The 26,706-nt window shown below is 47.6% G+C and overlaps 10 protein-coding genes across 10 annotated transcripts; 3 read left to right on the forward strand and 7 right to left on the reverse strand.

The window, feature by feature from the left end:
• Positions 1-764: 764 nt before the first annotated feature.
• N7520_006612 (uncharacterized protein) lies at positions 765-3,974 on the forward strand (the record flags this gene model as incomplete). Its single annotated transcript, XM_057140546.1, has 2 exons — positions 765-2,760; positions 2,827-3,974. 2 exons carry the CDS (start codon positions 765-767, stop codon positions 3,972-3,974), a joined length of 3,144 nt encoding a protein of 1,047 aa, XP_056994552.1.
• A 328-nt stretch (positions 3,975-4,302) lies between these two features.
• On the reverse strand, positions 4,303-4,840 carry N7520_006613 (uncharacterized protein; the record flags this gene model as incomplete). Its single annotated transcript, XM_057140547.1, has 3 exons — positions 4,303-4,324; positions 4,386-4,615; positions 4,685-4,840. The coding sequence occupies 3 exons, from the start codon at positions 4,838-4,840 to the stop codon at positions 4,303-4,305; spliced, it is 408 nt and encodes a 135-aa protein (XP_056994553.1).
• A 1,251-nt stretch (positions 4,841-6,091) lies between these two features.
• N7520_006614 (putative MFS monocarboxylate transporter) lies at positions 6,092-7,598 on the reverse strand (the record flags this gene model as incomplete). Its single annotated transcript, XM_057140548.1, has 4 exons — positions 6,092-6,994; positions 7,042-7,279; positions 7,335-7,406; positions 7,555-7,598. 4 exons carry the CDS (start codon positions 7,596-7,598, stop codon positions 6,092-6,094), a joined length of 1,257 nt encoding a protein of 418 aa, XP_056994554.1.
• A 2,773-nt stretch (positions 7,599-10,371) lies between these two features.
• On the forward strand, positions 10,372-11,154 carry N7520_006615 (Secreted thaumatin-like protein calA; the record flags this gene model as incomplete). The annotated part of the gene is made up of 1 exon (XM_057140549.1): positions 10,372-11,154. One exon carries the CDS (start codon positions 10,372-10,374, stop codon positions 11,152-11,154), a length of 783 nt encoding a protein of 260 aa, XP_056994555.1.
• Positions 11,155-12,451: 1,297 nt separating this feature from the next.
• N7520_006616 (putative tannase) lies at positions 12,452-14,173 on the reverse strand (the record flags this gene model as incomplete). The annotated part of the gene is made up of 1 exon (XM_057140550.1): positions 12,452-14,173. The coding sequence occupies one exon, from the start codon at positions 14,171-14,173 to the stop codon at positions 12,452-12,454; it is 1,722 nt and encodes a 573-aa protein (XP_056994556.1).
• Positions 14,174-15,787: 1,614 nt separating this feature from the next.
• N7520_006617 (uncharacterized protein) lies at positions 15,788-17,017 on the reverse strand (the record flags this gene model as incomplete). The annotated part of the gene is made up of 2 exons (XM_057140551.1): positions 15,788-16,432; positions 16,484-17,017. 2 exons carry the CDS (start codon positions 17,015-17,017, stop codon positions 15,788-15,790), a joined length of 1,179 nt encoding a protein of 392 aa, XP_056994557.1.
• A 1,511-nt stretch (positions 17,018-18,528) lies between these two features.
• faeB-2 (putative feruloyl esterase) lies at positions 18,529-20,162 on the reverse strand (the record flags this gene model as incomplete). Its single annotated transcript, XM_057140552.1, has 2 exons — positions 18,529-19,769; positions 19,826-20,162. The coding sequence occupies 2 exons, from the start codon at positions 20,160-20,162 to the stop codon at positions 18,529-18,531; spliced, it is 1,578 nt and encodes a 525-aa protein (XP_056994558.1).
• A 725-nt stretch (positions 20,163-20,887) lies between these two features.
• On the reverse strand, positions 20,888-21,202 carry N7520_006619 (uncharacterized protein; the record flags this gene model as incomplete). The annotated part of the gene is made up of 2 exons (XM_057140553.1): positions 20,888-20,899; positions 20,957-21,202. 2 exons carry the CDS (start codon positions 21,200-21,202, stop codon positions 20,888-20,890), a joined length of 258 nt encoding a protein of 85 aa, XP_056994559.1.
• Positions 21,203-22,012: 810 nt separating this feature from the next.
• N7520_006620 (NADP(+)-dependent dehydrogenase) lies at positions 22,013-22,984 on the forward strand (the record flags this gene model as incomplete). The annotated part of the gene is made up of 4 exons (XM_057140554.1): positions 22,013-22,129; positions 22,212-22,391; positions 22,717-22,840; positions 22,902-22,984. The coding sequence occupies 4 exons, from the start codon at positions 22,013-22,015 to the stop codon at positions 22,982-22,984; spliced, it is 504 nt and encodes a 167-aa protein (XP_056994560.1).
• A 1,402-nt stretch (positions 22,985-24,386) lies between these two features.
• Positions 24,387-26,549, reverse strand: N7520_006621 (uncharacterized protein; the record flags this gene model as incomplete). The annotated part of the gene is made up of 12 exons (XM_057140555.1): positions 24,387-24,586; positions 24,645-24,711; positions 24,763-24,822; positions 24,874-25,177; positions 25,229-25,323; positions 25,375-25,470; positions 25,520-25,638; positions 25,691-25,717; positions 25,765-25,807; positions 25,855-26,287; positions 26,339-26,434; positions 26,491-26,549. 12 exons carry the CDS (start codon positions 26,547-26,549, stop codon positions 24,387-24,389), a joined length of 1,599 nt encoding a protein of 532 aa, XP_056994561.1.
• Positions 26,550-26,706: the final 157 nt, after the last annotated feature.

A 26,706-nucleotide genomic window follows, 5' to 3' on the forward strand; every position in this document is an offset into this window, starting at 1 on the left:
AGCATTATGTTCACTTGTCTTCGTCGAAAACTGAATATTAACCAATAGGAAGATAAGATCAGGAGTTTTCAAATATGGGCTGGTAATATCAATACAGTGAGATAAATTATGATCTGGGCGGTATTGTCTCCTCGGATGTGACCAGAAAGTGTACATGTTTTGGATACATAGCCCCGGGGACCCCCGTCGGTCAACAATACCATACAGATAAAGCGCGTAAAATGACTGGGTTAGACTAAACTGATTTGGAAATTTTTGGGCGACGAGTTAATCAAGTCAAAAGCAAAATCATGCTTTGGCTAGCGTTTCCTCCGCAAAATCATTCGAACAGACGGTAGAGCTGTCACTTGCCAAACTGGGTACGGCACGGGCAGGACCAAGGGGGGTCGGACCGCGCGTTCATATGAGCCATTATCCTATCTATATCATGCATAAGCAGTTGGGAATGCAATTCTACCACAAAATAGGTGAAAAGACCCGAGGGCTGCATGTCCGATTATCAAGGTCGGTGGACGGGACCCTATGAATCAAGAATTTTACGCCTCTGCTTACCGACCGTACTTTGGGCTGTGGGTGATGTTTAGATCCCACCCGGGAAACAAGGGAGTGAACAACTCCTCCGATTGATCTTTGTTAATAAATTTGAGACTACCGTTGCATCACTCTTTTGATTTAAGCAACGCTGGGATTGTCATCCTCTTCCTATTTCTTTCCATTGTCCATTTTCACGAGGCCATAGCCAGCTTCGTCTCATTGACTGAGCCATGAACAACACACAGACCTCAGACTCCCAGGAAGAAAGTGAATTGGCTTACCCGCCGGAGTCTGTGGTGGTACTCACTGAGGAACAGCCGCTGGGGATCTATGTAGCAGAGCCCGAGAGGCGAAAAGTCAACCTGGGCATACGATACTTCAATTACCGTGGGTTTATGAACCGAGTCCAGAAAGATAACTGGGATCATACCATCGAGTGTTTGTTGACCACCACCAATATGCGAGATACAATTGATAAAGAACGAGAGCGAAGAAAGAGGATTGATTGTCCGGACGATTTTAGACCTGTTGAAGCAGCACAGAGTGATCCCCCCTTGATGGAGGAGGACCCGAGTGCGATAGCACAGAACCACCATCTATTTCGCGTGAGAATACGTTCACGGGAGATCTTACGCCATCTCTTCGACCTCTTCGGCTGGCAACCTGATCACCCAAGCATCACCACCGTCGAGCTCGTATTTTGCCGTCCGTTCTCTGCTTTCGCTTTTTATCATGAGGCCATGAAGGAAAGACTGAGAAAGATGGAGTCGGACCAGAATCAGAGTTCTCCAAGCGAGCCCACCAATAACGAAGATGAATTGCCTGACTCCGTCGCTGCTCTGGAAGAGCTAAGATGTTACGTCACCTTTATTGAGCAGAAAATTCTGCCTTTACGAGCGCAATATTTCAAGTTGGATAAGAGCACTCCCAAAAAGGTTTTCTACGAAGAGATTCCATTGCTCTTTCGCCCCGGGGAGCTGGTTTTCGTCCCCTCATCATCAAAGATCACCAAAGCATACCGGCAGTCCGCCATCCAGAACGTCTGGCGAATGTATTCCTGTGTTCCATTAGATATCAACTGCGAACATGACGGAGAAAAATGGTTAGATCCCGACAATACTACCGAGGTCTTCCTTTATTGTCTTGACCACGATGGGGATGAACTGAGAACTTTATGGCGCAATGTAGGGTTCAAATACTTCCCTGGAGAGCGAGAAATCACTTCTCTAGAGTGCTTTCCATTGAAGTTCCATCTTCGACGGGATCAAATTTTGAAGGAACAAATTGAAAGAGGAAAGGCTTTCTGCAAGCTCGTGCAAGCTGATGTCAACCACTTTTACTACTCTGGCTGGAACCTGGTCACGGGTATTTATGAAACAGATGACTCCGAAATTACCGAGCCAGAGCATGTGGAGAGTGAGGTTATCATTGACATCAGAGAGGCTGATCGTCACATGCCGGAGTGGACTGAAAGAGACGTGCCGGAAATCGCCTCAACCTATACTTTTCAGGCTGACCCTATTCCCATCACGTATAGAGTATGGGATCTGCAAGCAACGGGTTCAGAGAAAACAGAAGACTCTGATCCTTATGTGGCAGAAAGGGCATATGAGCTCCTTCGTGAAGATTTTATCTACTCTGAAGAGGCTAGGGAGTTCAACCGGAAGATGCCTTACATCGAAAAAGACGGCAGACTGTCAAAAGTCTTGACTGATGAGGACTACGCCTTGCTACCCAGAAGAATATCTGGCTATGTGCTACGTGAAAGGAAGTTTGCGCGCCTCGATGTCCAAAGCTTCCAGTATAAGGCGGGTAGCGAGAGGATCACGCTAAACGACATCCAGACAAAAGAGGAATATAGGAAAGTCATCCGGTCGAGCGTTTCAACCCACTTCCTCAGGGCAACCCAAAGCAAAACCGACGACTTCCAAATGCACAATCCCGATATCATTAGAGGGAAAGGGCGGGGTTTGGTAATTCTCCTCCACGGAGCTCCGGGCGTGGGCAAAACAGCAACTGCGGAAGCTGTGGCTCAGGAATTCAAGAAGCCTCTATTTCCTATCACATGTGGAGATTTGGGAGTCACACCCGATACTGTTGAAAAGACTTTGAAGGATATATTCCGATACGCACATCTGTGGGATTGTATTCTTCTGCTCGACGAGGCCGACGTCTTTCTTACTCAACGTGATCGAACGAACGTGAAACGTAACGCTCTGGTATCAGGTATTTCACCCCATCTGTTATCCTAATCAATACGCTGTATTTCGAAGAAACTAACTCTCCTGGCAGTCTTCCTTAGAGTACTAGAGTACTATAGCGGAATCCTCTTTTTGACAACCAACCGAGTAGGGGCATTGGATGAAGCGTTCCGATCTCGGGTGCATATCAGTCTTTACTATCCCCATCTCAGCTATGATGATACAATTGAGATCCTGCAACAGAACCTGAATCGACTACCCAGAGCCGAAGCTCAACCCGAGAATGTGCCTATTACCAATGCGCATATTCAGGCCATGGAAGACGAGATCATCGATTTTATGAAGCAGGAGTACAAGAAATACTCGCAAATCCATCGACATGGACCCTGGAACGGACGACAGATTCGCAATGCAGTCCAGATTGCCGCATGTATCGCTCTCTTTGACAAGAAGGACGGTCCTAAAAATCTACCGTCGGTGCTCACGGCACAGCATTTCCGCACCGTCCACCAGACCATGACTGAATTCGATCAGTACATGACCAAGACCCAGATTGTGGATGATAGTGCGATGGCACGGATGGCTGGCGATCGGGTTGACGACTATGAGGCCGACGATGCGGCGAACAACCACGAGCCGGTAGCGTATCAAGGCTTTGCCGGATTTGGAACTGATCACCAACAAAAATTCCCCTCACCTGGACGTTCCGCTGGACGAGGAATCGCCTCATCGGCTACTGTATCAAGAGGTGGTCCGTCGGCGCAAGGACAAGGCTTCCATCAGAGCATGCGCTCATCACGGGGCAACTATTCTGTACCATCCCATGCCGCCGGCCAGGAACCGACTCCATACCGCACCTCGCCGGCATACAATCAGCCTGCCATGGAAGAGGGTGAAAATACAATTCTCCAAAGAGCGACTTTAAGGGGGCGGATGCGTGCGGCTGATCCCCAGAACCAAAATCGACGCGCATCACCATCTGCCTTCGATGGGGGTATGCATATGCAGAATTTCCCGGAAGAGCATCTCCCCGACGATCTGGAATACTCGGAAGAACAAATGCATGAGTATGAATTGCATTCTTCTTCTGAGGGTTATCGCTTCCAGGTGGACACAACGACTGCCACGCTTGACAGTTACCAGGCCCTTCCTCGTCACGATCCGGCATTGGGCCCAACGACAAACTCATCTTCTATTTCCGGTACTCGGGTGAGCGCAAGTCAACGAACCGGATTTTAAAGACAAATCTAGTGCTTGAAAGTTCAGGATGACGCGTGGTACCTTTACCTGTTCTTACATGTGACCTGGAGATCCGGCAGAGACTTGGCAAATAAATATGAGATCGGGATGAATCATCAGATTGGAATATTAAAAGTCATTAACTTTGATCATTATCATCTCGAGATTTTTAAATGGGGAAATTATTAACACCGAGATACGGGGAGACCTCCCCTTACATCAATGATTGCCGTTAAGCAATGGCCAGGATTCCTGAGAACCATGTAGCTCAGACGAGCTGCTCGTCAGACAATTTCAGGGTTAAACCAGTACCACCCAGCGAAAGCTTTTAGCTCGAATTTCCACCCAAACTATGCCAGACAGTCAGCAAGGCAACCAAGTCAATAGGCAACATCAATAGGCAACACTTACCCTCCAAGCACATTCTTCATAGTATCCCACCCAGGCAAAGTATCCGAGTGACCAGGCTTATGGGCCATGAAGCTATGATCTTCAGTAGCACAAGTTGGCTCTCCATGCAGACTTGTTGGTTTCTCAATTCCCCGAGCCTCGTCTGCACGCTGCAGGAAATTGTCTTTAGCGTGGCCTTTCTGTTCTTTCAGACCAAGCGTTTCTCCCATTGTCTCTCGTGGGTTATGAGGCTATAGATTCGGGGATCAGATGTTAGTAATATGTATAATGTGGCTAGTAAAAAGATGGCGTATGCATACAGCAACATGGCCAAATCCTTGGCGGGGTTCATTGGGATCGTGGGAATCTCCTTGGAGGCCCTGATCGCCCCAGTCTGCACCTCCGCCTACGTTGTTGGCGGGGGTGGGTGTGGCGCCTGTGCCGCCTTGGACGGAACTGGTGTGGGAATCGGGCATTTTGAGTGTTGGATGTTGACTGGTTTCGTTTAAATGTTATGGTATACAAGTTTAATTGCGGTTGAAGTATTCTAAAATGAAGGACAGGAAAAATGAGTCTTTTGGGGAAACAGATCGGAATAAATATTACGATCTAAGGTCCATATGCGATGGCAAAGTTCCACTTTTCAGGGAAGATGCGAAGATGAAGTCATTATGAGCACCAGGGTTGAGACATTATTGGCCGAAACCTTGGAAGCCCACCTCAGGCAGCTCAGTCAGCAGCCATGACATCTGAGGCTAGGAGTTAAATTTAAGGACAATTTAGGTTTTAATATATGTCATACGGACTATGTTTGGTATGGAATATGGGGCGAACTACATGTTTTCAACGGCCCGCGTCAGTGGAGAATGCCCCGCCTACATTGACAATGACATAATCAGTTAATGGGTTGAAGCTAGATTCTAGATCATATATTCCCAAATAGTTGATAACTAAGCTTAAATTGGCGACGACGTAGAGTATTCAGTGAGCTAATCCTAATACGAATGCTAGTATTCCAGAAAAGAATAGTTTAGACTTTAAAGTTCAAGTCAACTGTACCTATACATACCACTCTCAATTGTTGTTCTCTACCTCATCTTCCTCAGCTCCTCACTTGCCTCTGAAATTTTTACCACACTAAACGCTCACCAAATCTAGAATAGCGATACAATGGGTCTCGAACACAAGTCCCAATTTTCTCTTACTACTTTGCCCAAGCAGGCCCACTCCCAAATCCCGCTCAAGACGGCCAATGACATCGAGGCTCAGCCTGTTATCACGCCCAATGGTCCCGGAAAGAAGTCAGGTTGGTGTACAGAGATGAAACTCTTGTTTTCTTTATTGCTTTGCTTATTCTCGGCCTTGTCACTGCCCTTGTCCTTGTGAAGAATGAGTTCTCGGAGGCGCTTGCGGAGTTGGTGCAGAATAACGATATTGCCAATGTGAACGATCAAAATCCTGCAAAACGATCTTTTTTAGATTGGGATAGGCCAGTTGCTTATATTCTTCAAAAGGCTCAATGTTGTGTGATTTTTTTTTCTTCTCACTGTTGTTCTTGTACGTTCTAGTATTCAGCCACCTATCAACATCATTTGACCTTCCATTCTGTTCTTTTGCATCCCAACTTGGAACTTTCATCGGTATTTTACTCTATAGCTTTACCTAGGTAGATTAGACAGGTTGGATAGATTTTATATGTAACCTAAGTAGTTCCCTCTTAGAAGCTTTCAACGAGGATTATCTCGATCATACCGTATCACCTTGAATGCCGGCCAACATTGCAACAGTACAGCTCCCACCATCATGCACCCCGCAAAAACCTGAGCGCGTAGAAAATACGCCGTATCAAGATTAACTAATGCACCCGCAATGGGTGACCCCGCCAGCGCCCCAAATGACGAAATCCCCCACATCATACCCAGCCGAGTTCCCATAAAACTAGGATTCGGACAGAAGACCGGATGCGCAACAATAGAAGTGGGAGCTGTCACAAGCACACCACTCAATATACCCCAGTAGCACGCCCACACAATAAATCCCGCAACATCGACAGCAGCAATCCACGTAAACATGGCAATCGCCGAGGCCGCAACACAAAACATCAAAATAAGGATTGGTTTGACATACGGCACAAGCAGATTGGGGAAAATCCGCCCAAATACAGATGATCCGTTCACGATAGCGACCATGTAGAATGCAAGACTGGTGGTCGTTTGCACGGCTGTTCGTGCGTAAGAAGCAACATAGAAGATTGGGACGTAGTATGCCAGCATAACGCATGAAAGCGATACTGAGAAGAGCATGAATGGTGGCTCACTGAACGCGGTCCAGTCAATGAGGCTGCGTGCGCTAGATTGATGACCCGGTCGACGGCACAGAATGGAACAGGCAATGATGGCCATTAGCAAGCTTACGAAGGCGATGCATCGCACTGTCCACGGGAAGCCGATTCGGGGCTGAAGCTGGCGGAACATCACGGGGAAAATTACAGCGCCGACGCTTGATCCGATTGATGCACAGCCGATCGCGATTGGGCGCTTGGTGGTGAAGCTTGTGGAGACTACTGCTAGGGCTGGGATGTAGGAGATGCCACCACCCAGTCCGATACAGAAGCCTTGCGCGAGAAGGATCTATCGTCGTTAGGGGAAATTTGCTGAAGGGCTGAGAAAGTCTTTACCTGGTAGTACTGGGTCGCTAGACTGGTCATCATCAACCCGAAAACTGTCAGGAAGCTCCCAGTGACTATCAACGGGCGCAGATATCCCGAATCGACCAATGGCCCGGATACTATTCCGACCATCGGGATCAGCGTTGCTTGAACACTTCCTATCCAGGAGATCGCCGAGGGGGATTGGTCAGACAATAATGCAATCTGATAATACTCCTGGAAAGCCCCATATGTTGTAAGAATTCCCCTATCAGTCGATTAGTACAAGCTAGAACAGCATCAGTTTGGGGAATAGAACGAACCATGAATTCACAAAAACACAAAACAAAGCTACCACAGCCAACCATGCCTGCAAACCACCATTGATATTGGGGCTGGCGATTTCATTATGTTCAGTGCAAGTTGGCTCCGTAAATTGTCGGCTATCCTCCAACTTTATCTTCTCTGCCATATCCGTAATCTTTCCCTCGAATCACAATGAATAGCATAAAGAACCACTGGACCCTGAAGATGTCAACTTACCCCGACCCTCCACTGTGGGGGCCCGTTGCCCATGGGGTTTCCATTAGTCACGCAATGAGGTGCTTGTTCGGCTGGCACGGCAGTGCTTAGCCGAGCTCTACCGATGAGATCGACCTCAACGGTGACCTCCGATGGAAGTGTCAGATGGAAAAGTAGTGTTTGTAGGCATCAAATTGAGGAATATATTTTTTTCATACCAAAAAGGCCCAATGGACTGACTTTTGATATCTGACTCGTCTTTCATAACCTCTTGGTCCCCCGATTGTATTCATCAGAGCCTCATAGCCCAGCGGCTCTCCCGAGCGAACCGATAGATACCCCTAGTACGTGCACCGACGCTAGATTCCGATCAACGAAGAGATCGCATTCAGCAGTTCCGCTGTTGGAAGCATTTTTCCGTCACAGGCGGTAGTGCGGAAGACATGACGATCCTTGACCATTTTGGCAGGTGAGAAGTTGTGCCATTCTCAGGTCATTGGTCCCGGCCGAGCATGTCTCGGGGACTGCTTTTACTTTGCACTTGTTTCAGGGCCAGGCTGCTACACATGGCTGAGGCTTAGAAGGCTGAAGAAAGTGGGTTGGGTCGCGGCTAGCGTGTGCTAATAATAAGTTTGGCCCCGTGCACGCAGCACGATGATTTCCTTCAAGCTTCCGATTATACTCCATACACTGAGTCTGCATGCAGTTCGGACTCTGGTATCTGCAAAATGCCTTAATGTTGGGGGTCTTTTCGGGAGAAACTGGTCATTGGGTGAAGGAATTGGGGCGATCGTCGCTGGCCCCTGGAAGGTGGGCTGGAAAAGGTCATGTGATTGGCTCAGTTTCTTAGGCTCGTTTGAAGGATTTTATGTATAGATCGTAGACTGTAGACCTATTACTTTCAAATATGGTCTGCAGGAGAGGTAATGAGATCCTCAGACACACCCAGTGCATGATAATGCCAGAAAGAGATCACTGGATCACCTTATCGTTTAAATGTAGCGGGACCATTGATATAAATCATTGGAAATGTGGGGATCTTCAAATGCGAAAATGGTTCCCCAAAATCTCATAACGGCTGGAGACTGCCATGAGTGATAGTATAGATAAGGAGATTCATTCCTAGGAATGAGTGATAGTAAAGGCAAGAAGATTCACTCCTAGGAATGAGATGAATGAATGTGAGTCATTGATAAGGGGCAAGCGTCGGACTACCTGGGTAGTCGAAAAGCACTTCATAGAACAACCCTCTGTTCAGGGGGGTAAATGGCAAGGCAACTTGAATCTACCCAAAAGCGAGTGCTACGAATCCACTGTATACGTGGCTATGGTAGGCAACGATTCTGCCCCTCCCGAACCCATTTGGCCGTCCTTGACCGTCTTCGCCGTCCTTCACCGTTTCCTGTCAGGCATCAACCCTGTTATCTGAGGCATTTACCACGTCAATGATGCGTTGTCATCTACCTGACCGATGACACTTTTGACTTCGTATTCGTTATTTTCTTGATTCTACCCGGTCACACGGACATGGATATGGATTCAGTGGATCGAACTGTCAGACTTCCCGCTCGTGACGTGGCCATGAGTATACCAGAAGTCCATAGATTAACTACAAGACTAAGGCAGGGGATATGACGATAAGCATGGGCTACGTATTCTTGCTAGGTTGTACTCCGTACTCGTCCTCCGTACTCGGTATGGCGACTTGTAAGCTAGAAAGTGACAAAGTCTTGGCATATATTACATAATCGAATGACTCAGACTTTTGCTGCAGTTTTTCATTTCATTTTCATTTCATCAATCAATTTTGCAGTTTTCTGTTTTGATTTGTAATTTCCCACTACCATAGTTCCAAGTCGGCGAGTCTAATGTGAGTGGTCAATTGTACAAAGGAACCAAAAAACGGAAGGCAAAAAGCAGTGACAAAGTTAAAAAGTCCATGGATCAAATGTGTGTATTCAGGAACAAATTCTCCCTGATTGGTTGTATGCAGATCCACACGTTGCCACCGCACAAACTTCCATGGACAACAGAATTACGGTACCTGAACCTTCGTATAGTCCGAATGAGACACGTCTGACAGATTGAATCTATCTTATATCCCCCGTTCATGCCTTACAATATTAGGAGTGAAAGGGGGCCTCGACATTCGATAAGCCGAGACCAAACTATGACGAGTCATCTCAGCCATAACTGGATCCACTGCGAGAAAGGCTGATTTTCAGTGGTTCCTGAACGACCCGAAAACCCCCAACGAGGTGGAGGTCCGATCTCCATCTCCATTTAGATTCGTTCCTGGCGCCCCTTTCAACGAATAGGAGTCGAGAAGACCGTTAGGCAGGCACCCCCCCTGAAAGTCCGGACTAACCTGTAATTATCTAGCGACCTCGGGAATTCAGGAACAAAATGGGGCGTAGAGAAAGGCTTATGGCGTCTAGATTGTGATGGGGCCTATTAGTGGATTGAATGAGCGGACTTTGCCTTTTTGGTTTCTTTTTTCCAAATTTTATCCTTTTTTTCTATTGTGTGTTTCACATTGTCTTTTCACTGGATCAGAGGGGAGTCTTTGTCTCCACCACAAACATTAAAGAGCTGACGACTTCCCTCCTCTCCTTTTCCCTTCCTCACCTGCTGTCCATCCTTCGATCCAATCCGGTCCCCTCCATTCATTTACATCATTGAAATCGAGGCTGTGCCTTCTTTCAATATCCAATCCTTATCCTCGTCTGTAGAACAGGCAGAAATCTGACCGGTCCTTCCATCCATTTCCTCGATACCCCTACAGTTCGAAACAGAACTGTCGTTGATCTCAAACCAAAACATCTCCAAATCTCCACTATGCGTGTCATCGCTGCTCTCGGCCTTGCTGCCCTGACCGGTATGGTCTCGGCTCAGCCCCACGGCCACGGTCACCACCACAACAAGCGTGCCGTCGCCGTCGAAATCGTCACCGAGATTGAATGGGTCACCGTCCACCCCGAAGCCGCTGTCGCTGAGGCTACCTCCACTGAGGCTGCCGTCGTCGCTACCTCGACCAGCGAGGCCGTCGTTCAGGTCGCCGTCCAGGTCCCCACCTCCACCAGCTCGGTCGCTACTGTCGTCCCCACCTCCACCGTGACCCCCACCTGGACCACCTCGTCCTCTGTTGTCGCCAGCTCCACCTCCGACGTGATCGAGACCGCCACTGCTACCGGCGGCTCCGGTGTCAAGATCGTCAACAACCTTGACCAGACCGTCTACCTCTGGACCACCTCCAATGTCAGCGAGGACATGATCACCATCGAGGAGGGCGACCACTACTACGAGAACTGGCAGACCAACTCCGACGGTGGTGGTATCTCCATCAAGATGTCTACTTCCACCGATGAGTCTTCCGTCCTTCAGTTCGAGTACACCAAGGAGGACGAGACTATCTGGTGGGATATGTCTTCCATCAACCTCGACAAGACTTCGCTTTTCGTTACTTCTGGTTTCTCCGTTACCTCCAACGACGCCTCTTGCTCCACTGTTACTTGTGATGCTGGTGACAGCGATTGCTCGGAGTCTTACCAGCAGCCCGATGACGTTGACACCCGCAGCTGTGTTTCCACTGCTGCTTTCATCCTCGACCTTGGACTTTGATCCCATACGGCTGTTGCCCTACATTGACCTGCCGATCCTTCATATTCTTTGTGATTTATCTTTTGAACAACATGTTTTTACACCTTGAATAAAGGCTCCAAGTAAAAGTGCTTTTATCTGCGTTCTTACGAATAGAAATGACTTTACGCTTCAAATGGATCACCGTCTCAGTCATGTATTTCACTGATTTAAAATTCGGTTTAAATGAAAACTTTGTTACCTTTGCCTATCGGAACTAGACCGCCGTTTTCAACTCAATCCTGCAATCGCCACTTGAATTCATGCAGGCCAAGATGTTCTAGATCACCGTTAGGGGAGGATTTCTCCATGTACTACCTAAATCTCTCACGTACTCCCTCTAACCCGATTTGGTCATTCCCTCGAAGTTACTCCTAAGTATTTTGTCTCACCGCCTTCCATAAAAATGACACCGCTAAATAATGGGGGTATCACCAGAATGCAGACTCACTACTAGTCTTACAGGCTTTATTTTCTTAAGAATGTTATCTTTATTACCGCCAGATAACTCAAAGTTGGTCTACACTCTCCGAGAGTATAACCCTAGAGACTATAGAGTCTCCAGGCTATTTCAGCCCGGAATTAACCGAGTCCTGCATGCATTTCCTGTTAGAATCAAGCGTAAAGCTAGTGCTGACGTTTTTCTCCTAAGCAAGGACTCAGCAAAGGTAGGGGCAGGGGCAGAGTCCTACAAAACGGGGACCAAGTAGACTCCGTACTACAAACACAGGCATAGTGCTAGATATACCGCGCGACATGACAGGGGTCCTCGAGTTTTAAAATCTAGATATAGGAACTTAGAGGCAGTGAGGTTATATAAAGAGTCTGAATAATAAACGTGTTAATAATAGGTAATTTAAGTGTTGATCAAATATAGTAACCCTAATTTATGAAGTTCAAAGTATGTCCGCGGAGATTATGGCAGAACAAAAAATCGGTACTTTAAGGGTACTTAGAGGGGTGGCCAAATCGGGTTGGAGGGAGTACGTGAGAGATTTAGGGAGTACGTAGAGAAATTCCCCGTTAGGGCTAGATAACATTCCAGTCGGGTTTAAACCCCTGGATCCACTTTCCATGTGGACATCCAGAAGCATTCCAATCCCTTTGGCCCTTGACGCACAATACCGGAAAACAATTAATTTTGTATGAACAGTGAATACATACACACCGAAATTCCTCAATTAAACCACTTAAGTAAATAGAGTGGAAACTCAACTCAACTCAAAGCCTAAATACATCTCCATCCAACCACCAACCCCGCCCCAATCCGAAGCTAGACCTAGTAAACAGGAACCTTGAAAGCAGGGAACTCATAAGTCCAACTCTCATAAGAGGCCTTATCAAAAACACAATCAAAAGTAGAATTATTCTTCCACAAGGGCCGCGACGGGAACTGACACAACAGCTGAGTCTCGCCCGCATATTCGCCAGAGGAAACAGTGGCGTTCAACCGCGAAGGCTTCACTCCATTCTCAACCCAGTTGATCATGATCTCCATGTTATCTTCAGGGTAAGGACCAGGCTGGAGGCTGTTTGTTCCACAGTGCGCCGCACCAGGAATCATGTAGAGCTGATACCAATCCTGGAGCTTGGCAAGAGTCTTCGAGCTCATGGGGCCAGGGTACATGACGCTCATAACAGATTGCCAGTAGTGCACCGAGGAAGCGGTGGGGATGCTAGGATCCTGTTCGCCGTGATAGTGGATAAGTTTGCCGCCAGACTTTTGGAACGTAGTGAGATCCGGAATGGTGGTTTGGAGGGAATCCATGTAGCGGACCATTGCGGTGTTCATCCATTCGACGAGGGTGTCGTAGGTAACGCCTTCGAAAGAGGAGAGGTTATCGATGTTAAGGAGCTGGACAAATTTGGCGACGAATTCGCCTCCGGTAGAGGCGATGTCTAGTTCCCAGGTCTTGGTGTTGTTGTTCCATTCCGTTTGGGCGTCGGTGTAATCGGCCCCGATTTGATAGGACACATAGGCGCGTTCGCCGTTGCTGTTGTGGAGACCGTTGAGGATTCCCTGGGCAACTGCGACGTCTTTGGCATTGACTGTTCCGTTTTGGGCGGGGGTGGTGGAGGTTGTGCTGCCTTCTGCGCGCTTGCTGAAGCCGAAGCCGAGGGACGTGGATGTTTCAGCTGCGCAGTAGTATTTCTCTCCGATTATGGATGAGATGTTGAAGTTCAGTTGGCAGAGGTCGCTGCGGGCGATGACACCGTCGGTACGGCCGTCTAGAGGGTCGCAGGCGGCGATGGTGGCGTTGACGATCTTAGCAAGAGCGCAAGGGGGAGGGTAATAGCCGAGGGTGTGCTCGACAGCGTTGGAGAAGACGTGATTGACCTGCTGCTGGCCGTAGCGGAAGGCAGGGGCACCAGTGATAGCACCGTCGTACTCGTCACCGTAGCGCTGAATCTGGCTCATACCTTCACGACCGCCGTCGGAGCAACCCTCATAGTAAGTGTAGAGCTTGGAGCTGCTAGACTGGCCGTAGAAGCCCTTGGTGAAGTACTTGCCGAGCTTGGTCATCTCCCCGAGGGCTTGGTAGCCGAACATGTAGGTGGCGTCCCAGTTGATAGAGCCGTTTCCGTAAAGGACAACGTCGTCGTAGGAGGTACCATCCAAGGCACCGTAGCCGGCAGAGGAAGCACCTCCGACAGCACCATACTGGAGACCGCCAGTGGAGTCACTGTTCAGGGAGTAACCACCACCTCCAGCGACGTAGAAACGCTTCTTGTATTCAGAGGGCTCGGGGAGAGCGTACTTGACGACAACAGTGTCACCCTTGCCGGGGTGAGTGTAGGTCAGAGTGACATTGCAGTAGCTGTAGGACTGGCTAGTAGCAGTATTGGCGGTAGACAACGAAGGAACCACATCGATACCCAGGATAGTGCCGTTGGAAGGCAAAGCAGACTTCACATTGGAAAGGGTGCACACATCACTAAGGGAGGTAGCGCTGGCGGCCGCTGCGAAGGCCACAGCAGAGGCGCCTGTCTGGAGACGCATGATGAATGGAGTGGAAAGAGTGGATTGGAGAAGATGAATCAAAATGACAAGGCAAGGCCCGTCTTATAAGACTTCGGGTTGTTCATAGCTCTCAATTCCAAACAATCAGGGAAAGCCAAGAACGGCCAAGTTTCCTGTTCAGGGGCGCAGGTACGCGGACTGCTTGACCCAACGCTGATCTCCCGAATTATAGACTGATCCTAAACCATGAAAGTGGAACTAATGGTAGTGAGCCCTGCAAAAGGTCCTGGCGTCGTCATCCCTTCCAGCCACTGCCTCAACTGTGGATCATGCGTGTGGCATAGAACAGGAAATTCGCCGATATTTGCGTATCCGGGGTATCCGGGGTAGAAAACGTCCCCGGCGATGAGAGCATTCTTTTCGCCAGGAGAAATAAAGTGGTTTACTATGAGGTAAGTTAGTGATTCAGTGGAGCTGTTGAAGATCATGAACCAATGGGGAACTCAACCAGGATCGAAGTGGAGTAAATCTGTTCCTGATGGAAATTAGAGTATAGTCTAATGGCGTACATGGACGCGAATCGGTTAAAATTAATCCCGGTTTGGTTTAGGATCTGCATAGTCTAACTTGAAGAAGTACTGTATTGAGCTCTAGGACGCGTCACGACAGTTAAACCTTTGTTTTCGGGCCCGAGACTCCGTTCAATTATAATTAAGAACCGGCGAATGTCATCCACTATTCACAAGCGAATGGTCGGAGATTTGATCAATTTTGTTACAGATTGTCTCTATTTGTTATTCAGATAATCACCTGCTAAATATATTCATAGTCACCGAACACTTTAAGTAGATTGGAAAGTACTATGCCGACGTATCGGTGAAGTCTGGCTCCAGCGACGGGGTAAAAAATTAATCCGGACGCGACGCACCTTGTCCTCCAGGCTTTAGACATGGGTTTAGTCCCACTGATTCGGCACCTTCCTTGCGTCATGTCAGTCCCGTCGCGGCACTTAATTAAACTTGGCTTGATCAGATATTTGAATGCAATAGATATATATTGAGTAGGCGCTTGAGTACGGACTCTGGAGTAGATAATCAAAATTATGGTGATACTTGAAGGTCTTTTCGACCGGAATTCACTTTTGTATCCGTGGAGACAAGTGTATCAGCCACCAGTCTGCACCTAGAGCAACCTAGCATCGGTGGAAAGTTGGTGGAAGTTGCCTACGTACTCAAGTCCCAAAATCCTGGCGGGTTTGTAGGCAGTCGAATTGTCACCCGGAGTATGCCTAGGTAGTAGTCATATACCAGTCTCCCAGTCTTTTACCTTCTTTCCTGTCGTATAAGTTTAATAGTCGAAGGGCTACCCAAAATTATAAGCAGTGGAAAAGAAAAGATAAGAAAAGAAAAGAAAAATCGGGGGCTAGTGGTTTCGAACATGTCCAAAAGATCCAGTGTACCCAAGTAATAGAGGGGTGGATTTCAGGCTGATGTATTGCAGTCGCAGAGTTTATTAACAGCGTATGTTGGTCCAGGGTATATCAAATTGCGAACAAAGTGTAGACGAAAGGATTTTTCGTTGTCGTGAGCAATGCAAAAATGGAAAGTCATCAAAAGGCAAAAGAAAGACCAAAATGTAAAGTATTTACTCAGATCACTCTTCAACTTGATCAGCCCAGCTTCCAGATACTGGAGACATGGTGGACTCGAGGGTTTCCATTGATGGCGGTGGCTTGACGACTGCCGGTGCGGCCGGTTTCTCCATTACTGGTGTCTTGCCTGCGGGGAGAGAGGGAAAGTCGGCTTCATCATTGACGACTGGTGTCTTTGACTCCTTGTGATTGGATTGGTTGGAGGATGAACGTTCGTGTGAACCACGCGAAGGACCACGGCCACGTCCTCCACGACCGCCTCGCCCACGGCCCCGGCCAGGGGTGACGTGAGCAGAGTCATCCGCTGCTCCATCAAAATCTCGCCGTGCAACCCCCGATACACCACCGTGCATACCCCGGCGGAATTGGCTTCCACCGCCACGAGGATTATAGTCATCTTCGCGTTTCTCGGAATCCCATTCTCGCCCGGTCTGCGCCTTGAGTTTGCGTTGGCGGTTCTGCTCACGCTCCTTGTCCATCACTCGCCGACTCGCGAGCTCTTCGCGCCGTTTCTTAGCTGCAACCTGTTCACGCTCCATAAAGGAAGCCTGGTCGGCTTCAGCGCGGGCATGCGCTGCAGCTTTCTTGGCGGCGTTTTCTTTGGCAGCAGCCATGCGCTTGGACAATTCAGCCTCTGTGAGTTTGGCCTAGGCAAGTCAATAAAGATTCCTGAGGTCAAAGCAGGCTTTTGCACTAACCTTTCTTAATCCTCCTGTCGCGCTTCGATCCCCGCGGACAGCAGGCACTCGCTGTGATTCAGGGCCATTGGTTGCCTCCTTTTTGCTCTCCTCATCCGCGATGGTTTGCGCCTTCTCCTCCGGCCGCTTGTCTACCGTCTCGACCGGGGTAGGGTCAGAGCTAACCTTTGGTTCCGTCACATTTACAGGCGTCTTCTTCTTCGGGGTGTTCTCCACATTGGCAGGTGTCTTCTTTCGCGGAGCACTCTCCGCAGGCTTCGGGTCCGCCCATCTCGAGTCTTGGAGACTGCGTCCTTGTTTCGGGCGCCCACGCCCACGGCCCCGCTGTGAAGAGTCACCCCGCTGCGAAGGCTCCCCACGAGGAGAAGGCGCCTTCTCAACCGGGGTATTCTCCTGTGGAGGCGCGAGTTCTGGCTCGACCACCACCACTACCTCTGTCTGTGCATCCTGTTCCTCCGCTGACACTGGAATGATCTCATCGTCGAAAAGGTCGTCTGCACCTCGGGTCTGGGCGAACTCGTCCATGTCTGCCATGGTATAGGGTATGGGGTAATATGTTTCGCGTTGATGCGACAATTGAGTTTGTGAAAGCGGTCGTTCCTGCAGTAAACACAATCCAAAGGCTTCGCAGTGGGTTCTGAGGGGTAGCTTTATTTGGGGGCTGAGAAGAGTGATCCGTGCGGAGACTAGCGTGGCCAGGCTGGAGACTGGTGGGTCATAGACTGAATGGCGAAGTGAAGTGAAAAAAAAAATTGGGAATCAAAGAAATGGGTTAAAAGACAAGGGATTGTCCAAGGATAGTAAAAGTGAAACAAAGGAGAGAAGCTGTCCAACTTGTGAAGATTTGAAGCAATTGAAACCAATCCCGCCTTCCTTGAATCTGATCCATCTAAGGCGGTGAGATGGAACTGTAGCTTATTTTGCCGATCGATCCACAAACGGTGACAAACCCAAACAAACATGAACAAATCGGTCAATGTAGTAAGTCTTGACATTTTCTGCTAAGAGACATGTCTCCGTACTCGATATCTGGTACATAGATGGAATGTACTATATTAAAGAGAGAACAATATACAATCAAGTTGTAGACAATATCAAGACATTTTTTCAAGCTGATACAACGCCCCCGCGACTTATCGACGTCCCCACGGTATCGCGGGGACAACCATTAGATACTTCACAAAGTATGCTTGTACTGCACCTGGTTATTTCTACACTCATTTAACCTCGTCGACCCTCTACAAATACTTCGACCCTCTACCACCTGCTGATATCAAAACATGACCAAGATTCATCATAACATCAATGACACCATTCCGAATTATGTCCATCTGCTTCTCCTTCTTCTCAAAAAAGCTCTTTCTAACAACCCCCATTGCACTACAAATTCTAATGCTCTCTAGGCCAGCAAGCCTCACATACTCCTCGCCCACTTTGCATGAATACCACCACAAAAATACACAATATCCTTAGGCGAAATATAATCGTTCTCAGCAAGAAGTCGCACGCCATCCTTCCTCCTGCGTCCCTTCTTCCAGCCGAAGTGTATGAATAGCGAATATCCCAGGTCTGACGTCAACGGAGCTCTTAGTTCCAAATAAACCCGAACGATATCTCAATCTGCATGGTGTAAGGGTATTGCCTCTTGTTGATCCGCGGCACAGCAGTCATTATCAACGCTGAAGCTGCTGGAAGAACGATTAATGTGATATATCGTCCTTTGAATGCAGCTAGGCTGTTGCGCCAGCTTGGCGGACTGCTGCCTTGAGGATCGAGAGCTTGGTGACACAGGTCTGCTGGACCTTCCGGTGGGGATTGGGGATCTCGGATAGGGTGGGGGTTGGCATGGTGGGGTCCCGCATTGCGAGGACGATTTAAGCGGCCTCTTTTGTGAAACTTGGGGGAGGGGGGCTATTGTAGAGCCATGGCTCCTTTCCCGTCGAAGATGATCAAGTTGAATGTTAAAATCAATTTGATGAAAAAAATGTTCATATTTGATGGTTTTTTTGGATACAAATAGTTCATGCATAGATCATAAAAGAAACCTATATGCACTCCCACGAGTTCTCATCTGTGTAGTTTCCAGGACCCTTGAAGACATTACGCCGAGGCCAGCGACAATGCTTGCGCCAGTATTCCACGGGAGTACCAGCCCCATCCTTGAACTTGGCTCCACGGACCGTCTCGGGTGCCACGCCTTCCTCAACCCACTTGACCATAGCCATAAGCACATTGCTCTCCGGATCACTGCTGGCATATGTATCGATGCCCTGGCCAATACCATTAGCACCATTTCCATCACCACAGTGGGCCATGCCGCTGATGGTGAAGAAACGGTAGAATTCGTCCAATTCGGAGGGTGAGAGATTCATGGTCTCAGAAACATGGGAGTAGTACCACTTGGAGTCCTCGGAGCTGATTAGCTCATCCATCATGCCATGGTAATGAAGAACCTTTCCACCGCTCTTTTGGAAAGGAGACAGATCACCATCCCAGGTTTGAATGTTGTATGGGTTCTGAGCCAACGCGGCGGCAGCATCCTTCGCGGTGAAATTGCCACTCCAGGTTGGATCGTTGTAAACAACGTATCGGAACCAGTCTTGGCTGTACTCGAAGGGCTCTCCATTGTACATGATGGGTGCGGCCAGATTCTCGGATCCAGGTTGCATGCGACGGTATAGTAGTTCGCCGTTTTCTCCATACAAGGGGGACAGCACTAGCTGAGCTGCCTGGATCTGGGGACTTCTGAGACACTTGCTGGTGTTTGTCGCATTTGAAGGACACTGTAGTGTCGTGAGAATGGGTGTACAAAGATCTGGGTCCTCGATGATGTCGTCCTTTGCTCCATCAAGTGTGTCACACTGGCGGAGAATCTCGTCGTGAACAAGCCCCCACTCAGCAGTAGTGATGAATGTATCTGAAGTCGGAGATCCTGTGATGGGGTAGAAGTGTGCACTCCAGGAAAGCAGGTTGATGAAGTTGATAGCTGGGGCACCCGCGACGACACCGTCAAAGTCATTAGGATACTTCTGCACCGACTTCCATCCTTGTCTGCCACCAGTAGAGCATCCAAGATAATAACTCTTGTTGAATCCTTCATCGTAGAACTTATCGGTCAACTCCTTGCCGATCACAACCCCAGTGTGAATAGACCGATAGGCAAAGTCTTCCAGAACTTGCGGGTGATGATAAAACGGTTCTCCAGAGGTGCCGTTATGTCCGTTGTTCGCTCCAACCGTCGCAAAACCCAGTTGGGCAGTGTAAGCCAAATCATAATATTGGATGCCTAAGAAAGCACTTCCTATTAGTAACAGTCTGACAATTCGGAACTTGAATCCATACAGCCTGAAAGACCACCGTTTCCGGTACTGAGGAAGCGTCCCTTGTAATCACGAGGGAACCAGGCTTCTAGTGTAATTTGACTACTGCTAGAGGTATTCACGGCCATTGCAACGCGACAAAGGTCCACAGAGACTGCCTGGTATGATGCATCACAGCTGGGTGCATTGTCGGGCAAAGACAGATTGGTTCCTCCCTGAATATATTCGACAAAATTAACTTTGACATGAGGTAGATTGATCTTGTCAGAGAATTGAGCACACTTGGTCTGGAAGTCATCCTGACTAGCAAGGGCCATGGAGCCCAAAGCCAGCAGGGAGAGTGCAGAGAACCGAGGCATGCTGATCAATTCTCAGTCGAGCTTATTTCCAGAGATCTTCAGCTGCGAAGGTAGCTGGTTTATATAACTCCTACCCTGTGACCTCATCGGCTCAATGAGCTCAGGATCGGCAAGTGGAAGCCAAGCATTTCCCGGGTATTAGGATCGAAAGAAACAGAAAATAGTGGGTAAGAGGGTCATGGCCAAAGCCGAAGATGACCCGACGGTCGGAGCGGTCTACGATAACATTGGACGAATGAGTTAAATGTGGATTAAATTGGAGCAAGGGATTCAATCATAGCCCTGGTGAGAACAAAAAGCGGGGAAATGAATGTAGATCAGTGTAAACCGGAAATTAAACCCATTACTAGCACGAAACCACCGTAAACCACAATCCCTGCAAATAATCCGGGGTCTCCACAAAGTGCGGGGGTTGACCATTCCACATCGGGTCAATGGCTATTGATACCGGCATTTCCCTCAGAAACCTTGGTGCCTAGTGAATGCCGAGTTGAGTGGGGATGGCAAATAGGTTGTGACGAGTAGAAAAGAACAAAAGCAAGGGATGGTAGTCGATGGCGGAATCAGAGGAAAGCAGTAGACGACGCTAATGGCGCTGAAAGAAAGAGACTAGATCAACAATGGAAAGAATCGACACAAGCGCAACAAATGCCAGTGGCTTCATACCTCAGTGGTAAAAATCACATCTCAATCGGGCCTAGCGTCAGCACGTGCAGATTCTAGCATCACTCCCGCAACTGTAAAGAGTATACAGTAAGCGTCTTGTATGCCTTTCGTTTCAAATGTTAACTCACCAGACGTAGGCTCTCATTACGGGACTCCGTGAAATCCATACAGAGTACTTGAATCTCGACAAGCTCAATGGCCCAAGCCTCAAGTTCTTTGCGGATTTGCTCAAGTTCATCCCAAGCTTCACATCCCCCGGGTTCCTGATTGGTGATTGGAAGTCGGATCAGGGCGTCTCGGAGCCGGATTTTGGTTGCGTCGAAAAGATCCTGGACATATTCCAAACGACTGAAGATTTCATCCATCGTAACCATTGTGAAGTTCAATGTTGAATAGGTTTGCTTGAATAGTGGGGGAATTGAGTAAACGACACGGTTGGGCGACTACAAAAGATAGAGGTTCAACGTTATGATGTTTGTTTTTGACCCTTCATTTGGAAATCCCGTCAAACGAGACAAACGTACTAAAGTATGATGATACTCTCTTTCATTGCATACTACCAGTACTGCCTAGTACTACTTATACTACTACATACTACTATCCCACGATTGTAAACGGCGAGGTCCTAATACTTACTAGATACGGAGTTCCAACTCACAGTACACTACCCAACTGCTAAGAACCATATGATTATATGCTGTATTCATTTATACCTTGGAATTAACAAGATCAAGTACTACTAATCAAGTACGGTGAATATTTAACAATAGTTATAACGCTCAAAGTACGCAAGAAGTTATGCAAGTCGCGAGGGCCTTGAAAGATAAATTCGGTTAGATTCAAGTTGAGAAGTGTATACTTATACTTCATAGTATGTATGTTAAATTCATAGGCATCACAAATGCTCTCCAGGGGTGTTGTATCGGAGTAGATCAATTCAATGATCCATATTCCTGGTTTTTTCCTCTGTCCGAGATGGTAACGAGTATGGCTTAGTACAAGTGTATCCTGCATAATGATGTACGTTATAGGTAGACAGACAGTAACAGTACACATAAACAGCCATTTTCATGTATACAACTAACTTGTGTTGTGTATGTCAAGGTGCAACTGAAACCTTTCAGTGATTATTTGGCCCCAAAGTGCATTCCATTTTTACAGTATTTTCACGTCAATCCCTTACTATGGAACCTCCGATGCCATCATTGACGTCCGTGTGGCACAATGCCCCATACCCAGCCATCTCTCCCTACCGGAGGGAGCTGAGCGCCTCAGGCAAAACAATCATTATTGCCGGCGCAGTATCCGGCTCTTCTCATGACATAAGAGCATTTGGAATCATTACCTGAACGTCATCTCTAATCTTCTTGATTCTTTTTCAAGGGAACTGGTATTGGTCAAGCGACAGCATTGGCCTTTGCTCGTGCCGGTGCCGCCAAGATCATCATGATTGGATGCAAAGAAGAGACCCTCTTAGCTACACAGAAGCAGTTCGATTATATCACCTCTGTTCATGCTGCTAGCGTCACAGATGATGCCGCTATTACCGAAACTGCCGCCGTTGTAGGCACTTAGGATGATTCGATCCTGACTGCCGGGTCGATGTCTCCCAAGGCTCATCTGCGCGAAGCATCAGTGGATGAGTGGTGGCAGAATTTCGAGGTTTGCTACTTGAATTGCAGCCTGTTTTACAGCGGCATTTTGTGCTTACTATGCTAACGCCGAATCGACCAACGTCAAGGGAACCATGATTACCACCCATGCCTTCCTTCCAACGGCCAACCCGACCCGCACGGCCGTAGTAGCATTTACTACAACTGTCTTCATGTTAGCCGCAATGTTGACTGGTCTCTCAGGTTATGTTAGCTCGAAGCTGACTTGAATCAAGGTGATGGATTTCTTGGCTGCTGAGAACCCGGACGTTTTTGCTGCTGCATTGCACCCAGGAATGGTAGACACCGCCAACTTCCGGGCTTCGGGAGCAGACGCTAGCAAGCTGCCTATGGACTCCGGTACGTAAAGAAGAAAAAATGATATGTGTTACACTGATATTTTCAAACATTGATGTTCTAGTTGATCTTCTTGCTGAGTTCGCAGTATGGCTAACAAGCCCCGAGGCCGCGTTTCTGAATGGACGTTTCGCGATGGCGAACTGAGATGTGGAGGAACTCAAGGCCAAGGCTGATCAGATTCAGTCTGGATTGCTGCTGACTTCTGGCGTTGGTGGTTGGCCCTTCTCCCCTAACTGAGTCCGAAACTATGGAGGTTCTCAAAACAATCTGTCTTTGGTTGAAATTGTAGCAAAACATACCATTGTTGCAATCAGTGGGAAGATATCATGCTTCCAAGGCTGAGAGGGATTCCGAGAGAATTTGTAAAATATTCAAGCCTAGTAAGTTGCACATGCATTTGATATCTTTTAACCCGCTTATTTTAGCTTCAGTGGATGTGGATCTCTTAGCATGTCCAGCACGGGGGCAAGTAGCGGCCATGAGGACAGAAGCTTTTATTCTATGACGAGTATTCACGCGGCACCTACTTAGGTATGATACAATATCTCCTGCTTTATCTCCTGCTTGGTCTCCTACTCGGTATTCTATCCAGTATTCTACCTTATTTCGTACCGGATTAGTCAAATGGTCAAAGGGCTCTCCAATCTCATACATAGCGGAATAGAAAAGAAAGAGAGAAAAAGAGAAGAGGAAGGAGAAGGTGAGAAAAGTCTGCAGAGTACCCAAGTAATATAGGGGCAGATATAGGGGTAGATCAGCTTAGTAGTGTTTATGGTTTCTGCCATTTATTATGTGATTCTAGAGGTTCTGTCCTCATGGCCACTACTCGCCTCCGTAGTCCAGCTCCATTCTTGACATCGCAAGACTAAATTTCGGGCCAAATTTTCAATTAGCCATGTTCTTGGTGCGCCCCAAAATTTACCATATAGCTAATACATAAATTACATTGTCTTGGAATAAGTTGATTCAAATGTATGGAACTTGTTCCTTATTTGAAGAATGCGGGGATGCGGTGAATGATCAACTTTCTTTTGCTGATGTCAGACTATGGGGCTAAATTGGCCCCCATTAGGGGCTAAATTGGCCCCCATTCCTGCATGTGTGTTATCTTCTTCTTTGACTCAAGTGCTACAACCCAGCTAAGGAACGTGGGCGTGAGATCTTGGAGTTCAAGGCTGAAGATGGTTGGAGACCACTGTGCGAGTTTCTGGAGACGGATGTCCCTGCAAATTTGTTTCCACGTGTCAATGAGAGAAAGAAATTTATTGTGATAAAGGCGATAATGGTCACCAAGGGGCTGGTTACATGGGCAGCACTTGGTGGAGCTGTTTGGCTTGGGTGGAGTTACATGGCAAAGGTAGTATTATGAAAAATAATACAGTTAAAGTAGTCACATGAACCCTAAAAATCTTCAATTTTTTCATATCATCAGCACTGACATGATTATAAAGATTCCAAGGATCCATGCTAAACACAAACACGACTCTACACTGTAAGTTCCGGACGACATCAAAGTGAGCTGATTTGATGCGCAATCTTTGAATCATTACTCATAAAGCCATGTTGCGACGTGTCGAGGATCTTGAGTCGCTTTAGAAGCTCCCCGTACCAGTTTACTGGGACCACGCTTCAAATACTGGCCATCCCTCGGCTTGCCTTGGATCTTGCCATCGGCCCAAATGACTTGACCTCGTAAGATAGTATACCGAGGCCAGTTGCAGAACTTCATTCCCTCAAAAGGAGTATCTATACACAGAAATAGTCAGAATAGAACAGCGCTGCTCAGACAGTATTTTCAACTTACAGTCAGCGTTATGGTGAAGCATAGAGTTTGTCAGCTCGAATCCCTCAAAGGAACCTTCTGGATGCCACTTTTTCAATATGATTAGTTTAGAGCACCGCTTGCATGAATGAAAACTTACGATGACCAAGTCGGCATCGGAACCAGGCATAATTGCACCCTTTCTGGGATAAAGTCCATACTTTGATTGATCAGCCCGTAATTCTTATTCAAGAAGGACTGAAAGTCTTACCAATTTTGCCGGGTTGGTAGATGTCAGCTCCACAAACTTCTGAGGAGTGATTCGACCAGTGGCTAATGCTCCAGTATGAAGAAGTGGCAATCGAGTCTCGATGCCGGGAATACCATTAGGAATCAAGCGGAACGAGCCTTGTTTGCGTTTAAGAAGACTCTGCAACTCATCACCTGTGCAGTGATGCTCGCCTTCCATGCTCTCGGCGTGTTCGAGCACACCTGCTGGTTTACCTCTTGGATCGTCGTATCGGAAGGGGCAGTGATCCGATGAGTAGATGGTGAAAGTTCCGTTTTCAAGACCCCTGTTTGATTTAGCGGTATTCTCTCATTAAACAGGACCAGGGGGAGTATACACAAATAGTTCCTCTTGATCTGTTGTATCTGGAGGTGGTGGCGGCGAGCAAATCATCTTGCTGTTTTCAAAACAAGTGGGAGAATGGAACCGTTTCTACTATCTTATTAAACTTTGAACTTTCAAGTATGTATTCATGGATCTTACCAGGTCCTCCCAAGTCAAATGGAAATATTGTGGGCATGTCTCCGCATAAATAGGGAGGCCCATTGTTTGCGCTTTGCGAACATTCCTGGCACCAAGCTGCATAATGTCAATATACGATTTCACTTGAGGTCTTTTCAACACTTACTGCCGATCCAACATGAACGAAGAGGATTGGGTTTTGAACCAGTTGTGCTAGAGCAATTGCTCTGTTGGTAGCCTCACCCTCAACCCCAGGAGGGCGCGATAGAGCATGGTAGTATGGAGCTGAAGACGAAATTAGGGACGCAAGTCATCGGTCAGAAAAGGGTTAACGAACCAACCATCCCCTTTTTCTCCAGCTTGTCTGTCATTATTAGTTGAGACTCGTGCTGTGGGTGTTCAATATCTTACCGGTCAGCCATTGAATCATATCACCGTTCTCGGCGTGGACCATCTGTGACATAAGTAAATTTTCAAAATGAAGAAGCCAGGAAAGCTTACCGTAGTCATTGAATTCTTCTTGGCTGCAAACATAACATCTAAAAGTTGCGAGTCCGTCATACGCTGTTGTTCATAAGTCAAGAAGACCTTGCAACTGCTGATGCCCCAATCATTCATCAGAATAGGAATCTCCTCTTCCAACACATCAGCATCATTCCGAACGATGATTATGTGGTATCCATAATCAATATAGCTTCCTGTTGCCTCAGCACGCGCATCATAAGCTTTGACAACGCCAATGAGACTTTTGTCTTCTTCTGCTCGACTTTGAGTTGCGAAAGTAATCATCGTCGTGGTTCCGCCTGCTGCGGCACTCTTGGAACCAGTCTCAAAGTTATCGGCACATTCGCCCCCTAGACCGTGAGCTCCTGTCTTCAGATCTTGAGAAAGATGCACATGGGCATCAATGCCGCCTGGCATTACATAGGCGCCTCTGTCAAAGGAGTTAGGGTGGTAATCAGAAACCATGTGAGTGCATACATACTGGGCATCGATTATTTGGGCGCCCTCCAACTCATCGTCCGTGAAGCTTTCTGCTAGCGTTCGGATCTTGCCATCTTTGATGCCAATACAGCAATTACTGTTAGGTTTGTGTTAGCCGTGTGATGTACAAGTAGCCGGGATATGTCAGTCTACCTAATATCGGCGGCAGTGACCACCTGCCCATTGGTAACGATCAAGTCAAATTTTGCCATTTTGAAAAAGCTTTGAAAACTTTGAGAAATACTAGTATGAACATCTGTTCTTGTTCTTCGCCCAACCTTGAAAGTTGTTTATCTACTTGCTTATCGAGGAGATAAGGATGCGGTAATAGCGCCGATCGAGCCGATGCAACACGATAATCAATTGATA

The sequence above is a fragment of the Penicillium odoratum genome, assembly GCF_028828045.1.
Source record: "Penicillium odoratum strain IBT 22623 chromosome Unknown utg000005l_segment0_segment0, whole genome shotgun sequence".
NCBI classification, from domain to species: domain Eukaryota; kingdom Fungi; phylum Ascomycota; class Eurotiomycetes; order Eurotiales; family Aspergillaceae; genus Penicillium; species Penicillium odoratum.